Source organism: Papaver somniferum, chromosome 5, assembly GCF_003573695.1.
Source record: "Papaver somniferum cultivar HN1 chromosome 5, ASM357369v1, whole genome shotgun sequence".
NCBI classification, from domain to species: Eukaryota; Viridiplantae; Streptophyta; class Magnoliopsida; order Ranunculales; family Papaveraceae; genus Papaver; species Papaver somniferum.
This window is the reverse complement of record NC_039362.1, coordinates 48035484-48042455: the sequence shown is the minus strand read 5'-3', so window position 1 is coordinate 48042455 and position 6972 is coordinate 48035484. Positions and strand designations below refer to the sequence as shown.

Here is a 6972-nt window from a genome sequence, read left to right as displayed (position 1 = left end):
CCATTGTCTTGGTTTAGGCCGGAGTCCTACAGATTGAACTCTCGAACTCAAAGCACTCCCGTGCACTTCATCTGTTTGAGGATAGTCAGTTTGCTCGTTTGAGGAGCCTCCATCCACACGGTCATCTCTCAATTCCCTAAAAAACCAGCAAATCGTTTCTCCCCATCTACACCAGGTCTCGGAGAATTCTTGACTCCAGAAGATAACAATGGGAGAGCTAGCGATGAGCGAAGTTAGAGAGATTGTAATTTTTAATTCTGCTACATTTGTAATTCTAGTTTTAAAAGTACGACAGTCTGAATTAAATGAAATTACATATGTTTAAAATTAAGCATTTTACATTAGCTTCACTGAATTACGGCGGACTATATTAGCTTCACTGATGATAAGTACTAGGTGGAACAACAACTACAAAGAAGGGTTGAAACTGTTCAACATCTTAAGGATTTCGAACCATTTTTCGAAAGGAAAAGCCACATTTTTCCATCTTCGCCATTCAACCAAAGATCTTATCACCATTTCAGCATCAGTTTCACCTCTTCGTCTATATCGATTGACTTGTATGGTTAAAGCTACAAAATCACTTACTTCTTTCTTAATTGTACGAAAACGATTTTCTATATCGCATATAGCACGATGATTCGGATTACGGGTGTCACTGCAGAACCCACCGTGAATAACCGCCCAGAATTTCACCCACGGATAGTTTGATGAAGCAAGCTGAGTAAATAAAAAAACATAGTTTCTGCAAATAGATTCATCTTCTTCTTTAGTATACGGAGCGCGTCGAACTAACAAGGGCCGAGACATGTTCAAGAATTGAAAAATTTGTTGAAGTTGAAGAATTTTTTTAAGCTCGGAGAAGAGTAAAGAAGATTAGATGTGTGAATGTGAATTTTTGGAGTTGAAATGGAGAGTATTTATAGAACTCAAAAATTATAGCCGTTAGATCACAAGAGTTCTAAGCCGTTCACATTCAGCCGTTAGCGCTTCTATGAAAAACTTGGCACTTTCAGGAACGACGCTGGCGTGTGGAGTAACAACGGGCGTTGGTAATACAAGCGCCGGAGTTGGTGCCAAGCTCGTCCGGCCTTCCATCACGCGCACACTACATGTTCCATCTCACTCAACAAACCAACAAATTTGTTGGTTTGTACATCCATTTTTCATGTTTGTTGAGTCTATAGTGGGAGCAAAATCAACAAACTTCAAGTTTGTTGAGTCCATAGGAACCGCTCTAAGGAGTCTCTTTTATCTTAATATATCTACCTTACTTTAAAGAAAACTTTGTTGTTTAGTCCACTAAACCCGACCCGGGTTAATGGCTAGTCCAGCGGGAAAACATATTTACTCGCTAGTCCAAAAAAGGTTTGAAAAGAGTAAAATTACTCTACTAAGCCTAACATATAATACTACATATGTTACTAGTAGGATGTTGCTACATACTAGTAGTATGTTACTAGTAACATATGTTATGTATTGATACTACATATTAATATGTAGTATCAATATGTTATGTATTAATGCTACATAGCAATACTGTTATGTTATGTATTGATACTACATATCAATACTGTTATGTTATACTACATATGTTACTAGTTACTAGTATAGTACTAGTAGTATACTACTAGTTTACTAGTATATATGTTACTGCTAGTATAGTAAAGTAGTTATCTAATTTACTACTAACATATTTTTGTTACTACAAGTATAGTGCATGTTAATATGTAGTATCACCATATTGTATGTAGTAATATACTACAGGTAACATTTATATGTGTTGATATACTAATTAGATCTGGAAGGGTGTTTTAGGCATTTAGAAAACATACTTTATAATTTCCACAATGTTTTTGGACTAGCGAGTAAATAATCTGGTCCAAAAACATGTTTTTGGACCAGCGAGTAAATGTTTTCTGGGACTGGACTACACAGTAACCGGGTCAGGAAATAATGGATTAAATAGTAATTCCTACCGCTTTAAAAAGAAAAATGGGATAGGGATGGGAAATTGCGACCATAGTGCTTGGCCTTAGGGCAATTCCTATGACAATCAAGAAACTTATTATTTTGTTGAGCCATGTGGATGAACAAACTGCATTTTCCACTATGGAAAACAAGCAAAATGAAAAAATCTGATATTTTAGGATCCCACTAGTGATTTTATTAATATAAACTAATAAGAGTTGGGTCCCACTAATGATTTTATTTAATATAAAATAATAAGAGTTGAGTCCCACGGATTATTAACAAATAAAAAAAAAAATCCTAAATATAATAACCCGGTTTGGGAGAGAGAAAAGCAAGGGGAGGTTTTGCTTCAAATTCCAGCGATCTTCCTTCCAACTCCAGCGATCTTCCCTCCAACTCCAGCGATTGTGGCACAATCGCCCGCATCAAGCGCGCGCTACATCATCCAACTCAATGAACAAACCAACAAGCTTGTTGGTTTGAACATCCATTTTTCATGTTTGTTGAGTCCATAGTGGGATCAAAATCAACAAACTTGATGGTTCGTTCATTTCATAAAAACTGCTCTCAAGGCAGTAATTTTATAAATTTCCTAATTTACAAAAGAAAAATAAATTAAATTAGTAACTCCTAAATCCTAATAACCACTGGACCTGGTTATTTGCCCCGGACCCAATTAGGCGTAGATACATGGAATTCCATAGATTTACTTTTAGGTCCTCCTCCACTCCGTTTTCTCTTTTGTTTCTTAAGATCCGAAAAAATAATTGTCTCGGAACAAAAGGAGGACTGATTTGAAGCTCTAATAATCAAATGCAGGTATGTTTCATTTGATCAAATATTTCCATGAAACGGTAAAATAATTGCTCATCATTGTTTAGCTTTTCGTGAATAGGTGATTCTAAATTATTATTGATGAATAGATTAATATGGGACTTAGAATCAATTAGGGATATGAATAGATGATTTTTTTTAATGAAAATCCATTTTGCCATATGTTGTTTAATGTAAATATCCACATTACCACATCAAAATCGTTATTGCTTGGCAAGATCTTGTGTAGCAATTACGTCAAGAAAAACATCTTACCCACCAGCTCAAATTGGGATATTGCTTAAACAATTATGTATAAAGCTTTAATACGGATGCAACGACCACTTTATAAAGTTTGATTTTACCGACGTAAGAAGTAGGAGGTACTTTTGGATATCAGTTTTCTCCCCATGGCGGTCCTGTTTGATTATGACTCTTTGAATTCTTATTTTCTTATTGTGTTGAAGACAGTCAGTATGATGACTGAAAGTAGATCGTTATAGTGCAAATGCAATCATAATGCATATAGCAGTACCTAGTTCCTAGGTTAGCAGCGAAGCTATAAGAAAAGGTAAGATTTAAGGGTTGTAGGCACCGTGATGATTCAACACCTAGCTAGATTTGCAGTATCTGTTACAGCTGATTAGTTTTAGATTCTCAATTCATGTAGTCAAATATTGATTATTTGGCTAAGAACCCTGTCTTACAGTGAATTAAGTTTTAGATTCTCAATTCATGAGAACAATCGAATATTGAATTTTTGGCTCAGAACTCTCTGTTACAGTTGAGATCTTTTGCTATAGAGCCTACCATTTCCTTGATCACATATTGAATTGTCTGCATGTTTAAATCTGCAACTTAGTTCATTGCAGGAAAGGTGTTTGACATGATGCTTCATGATTTCCTTGATGTTAGCTTAAAACTTCAGGTAGATATCAAGCTTAGACTTAAGAATTTTGTTAGGAAAGGGAATTATAAATTATTACTAATCTATGCTAGATTTTTTCCTGAATTTATACATAAATGAAAACACTTCATGGACCCGTCTTTTAATTGTAAGACCCACCGGCACAATGGCGCGTTTAGGATCTCAGTCTTGTGTTCGCAGTTTGTATCGATTAACTTTTGGGAGCAATTCTTTGAATTGTGTAATAAATGTATTCTTGTTTCTCGAACCACACAGGAAGCGAGATTTGACTGAAGCTGTAAAAGTATACATCAATGGGTGATTAGCACTTTATATACAAGGATGTTGAAGGAAGGACAACACAGTGGGACAATATACAAACAAAGTTAGGCAATTTACCTCCAAAGCCCGCTCCATTCAAACCCCCTGCTTTCACCCCGGCAGAAGATGAGAGTTTGAAACCAAAGGACAAAGCCTGGCTAGATAATAAAACTGAAGAAGACCTTGAGCATCTCGAAGATGATCCTGAACTTGATGATGACCGCTTCCTTGAAGAATACAGGTTAGCATAGAATGAGTTGTTTTTCTTTTCATACTACATGCTTTTGACAAATCTACTGTTTTGTATTAAAGAAAGCAAAGACTAGCAGAGATGAGGGAAGGTGCAAAGATAGCGAAGTTCGGATCTGTAATGCCGATATCAGGTGCAGATTTTGTTCGCCAGGTCTCCCAGGCTCCATCAGACGTTTGGGTCGTAGTGTGTTTGTACAAAGAAGGGTAGTGTATAGATTCTCTTTGTTACCAGTTTTGCATGGTTTTCTTTTCCAGGATTTTGGTTATGGGTGATTAGTTGTCATAACAGGGTTGTCTTGTAATCTCTTTTTCTTACATTTTTCTGTTGGTCTTTCTGATGCTTAAATATACACGATTACTGCAGAATCGCAGAGTGCGGGATACTCTTACGGTGCCTGGATGAACTAGCTACAAGATACCCAGCAACGAAATTCGTCAAAATAATATCTACAGAATGCATTCCAAACTACCCAGATCGTAATGTTCCTACTATTTTGGTTTACAATAACAGTGCTGTCAAAGGAACATATGTAGGCTCGCATCATTTTGGACGGAGGTGTACTCCTGAAGGTACATTGACTTGACAAGCATTTCCAACTCGTGCTGTTTTATGTATCTTTGTGATAGTTGTTTTTCAAAGGTCTAGAAAAATTACCAAGAAACTGAATCATGCATTTTGAAAATGAAAATGATTTTTGATCCTTTTCTGTCATCAACAGGATGGTCGTTTGTATTGATTTTCTTGAACAACTATGTTAACTGATTAATGTTCAGATCTAGAGGATCCTGACCCTATCTCCACTATAATGAAAGACACCCTATCTCCATCTTTCAGAGCTGAAGTTTTTGTAATTCGGTACTTATTTTTCTACATTATTCTTGGCCATGATAATTCAGCTGTTGCATTAGTCCTCTGCCAATCCGATCCTGTACTTAATGATGGCCAGAGTTCAAGTGAATCGTCTAGAGATGCAGTCCTCGATCAAGTCCGCAGAAACTTTATTGAGAAGGTCGTAACAGAGCGTGAAGATGCAGATGATGGATACAACAGTGATTAGAATGTGAAAACTGTTTTCCACTCAGTGAAAAAGAGAGATGAAGAGGAGATGCTGGTGTGCAATATTAGATTGGTCATGTTCTGTTTGAATTTTAGTTGTCTTTTTGTGTTTAACATGTAATTGTCCACTTTAAAATTCTTCATCTGAGGTTTCCTATTGTTATTATTATTTTTTTTTTATTTTTTTTAACTGGTTGTAAAAATTAACAGTCTTCTTCTATCCATTTGATAATATCAGCCAGATAGTTATCTGTAAAACAAAAATTACTAGCTTCTACTCTCGCTTTTTTTGCCAAGGCATGAGCTACGTTGTTTCCCAGTCTATTAACTAACTTACAAAACCATAATTTATTACTTGAGAATTTGTTTTTGACTGCAGAGATTAATCCTTGGTTGAAACAGTGAACTTGCAACTCCAATCCAGCTCAAAAATGACTTTATTATATCCCAACACTTCAATCCACTCCACTGCTTTCTCTAGAGCTTTGCATTCCAAATGTTCAGCTCCAAATTCACATCCACCTCTTCCTCCATCTTGATCCTTCAACTCCTAAGCATTTCCCTACAAAATCACGAACAACTAGACCAACACTATCATTTTGGTGTCAGATCTATATGAAGCATCCAAATTAATCTTCACAAAATCCTTGTCAGGTGGCAACCACTGCTCGACGAGCATGGCAGAGTTTCTATTTAAATGATTAGTAGAAATAGAAGGATTGCATTGCATAATTAAATTTTGTATTCTGATTATTGTGCGCTGAGGGTTTGGTATAGAATTCTGAAACACCAAGTTACATCTGTCCTTCCAATTATGCCAAACCATACACATTAATATGCAAATACTACTTTCATGATCCCTAAAACTATCATTCAAATGCATATCATTAGATGTAAACCAACTTATCACCCATTCATTAAAAGTACTAATGTTATGTGTATATCAACAAAGATATTCACATCCATACCCGTCCATATAGCTCTAGCAAAAGTACACTCCGTAAACAAGTGATTAACAGTTTCCAGACTATTATTGCAGAAACTACAATGCAACTAAATATCTTGTTTGTATCTGAAAATTTTATCTCTAGTGGGCACTATATCTTTTAAACACTTCCAAACAAACAACTGAACTCTGTGATGGACTCTAACATGCCAAAGTTCTTTCCTGACATCACTAGAAATAATATCCCTATGAACACGATCATTGACATAATTACTGCATATTGTGTTGCAGGCATTCTTGACAGAAAATTTTCTTTTTCTGTCAGGTTTCCATATAAGGTAATCCTCACCAGTAGGTAGAATTCTCATATTGAGATAGTATTCGCAGTATCCTGAGGAAAAAGGGAAGTAATGAGATCAGTATTCCAAACTCTAGTGTCAGGTAGAAACAAATCACAAACAAAATTACAAGAAAAAAGGCTAGAAAATCCAGTAACTGGAATATATGGGCTAATATAACTGAAAAAGCGGGGGTCTAACAACCACACCCATTATTTCGTTTAAGCAATCTCTATGGACTAACTCCAATATAATTCCAAGAGAATCAACTAGACAATCAGACTCAATCAAGGAAAATGTGTCCAAGAGTTATATCTCAATTTCTCAAATCAATCTGCAATCGAATAGATAGAAATCTGTGAGC

The 6972-nt window shown here is 35.8% G+C and overlaps 1 protein-coding gene across 3 annotated transcripts; it reads left to right on the top strand.

The window, feature by feature from the left end:
* Positions 1 to 2665: 2665 nt before the first annotated feature.
* LOC113281537 (phosducin-like protein 3) lies at positions 2666 to 5583 on the top strand. 3 transcript variants are annotated; one of them, XR_003326217.1, is made up of 5 exons: positions 2666 to 2793; positions 3971 to 4256; positions 4328 to 4471; positions 4632 to 4837; positions 4987 to 5583. XR_003326217.1 is itself a non-coding variant. In XM_026530316.1 (5 exons), exons 3-5 carry the CDS (start codon positions 4347 to 4349, stop codon positions 5323 to 5325), a joined length of 492 nt encoding a protein of 163 aa, XP_026386101.1. In that variant the 5' UTR covers positions 2666 to 2793; positions 3971 to 4256; positions 4328 to 4346; the 3' UTR covers positions 5326 to 5583. The 3 variants fall into 3 exon arrangements, 2 of the variants coding, with proteins under 2 accessions (XP_026386101.1, XP_026386102.1); XM_026530316.1 differs by having other exon boundaries at positions 5165 to 5583; XM_026530317.1 differs by lacking the exon at positions 2666 to 2793 and adding an exon at positions 3695 to 3715 and having other exon boundaries at positions 5165 to 5583.
* Positions 5584 to 6972: the final 1389 nt, after the last annotated feature.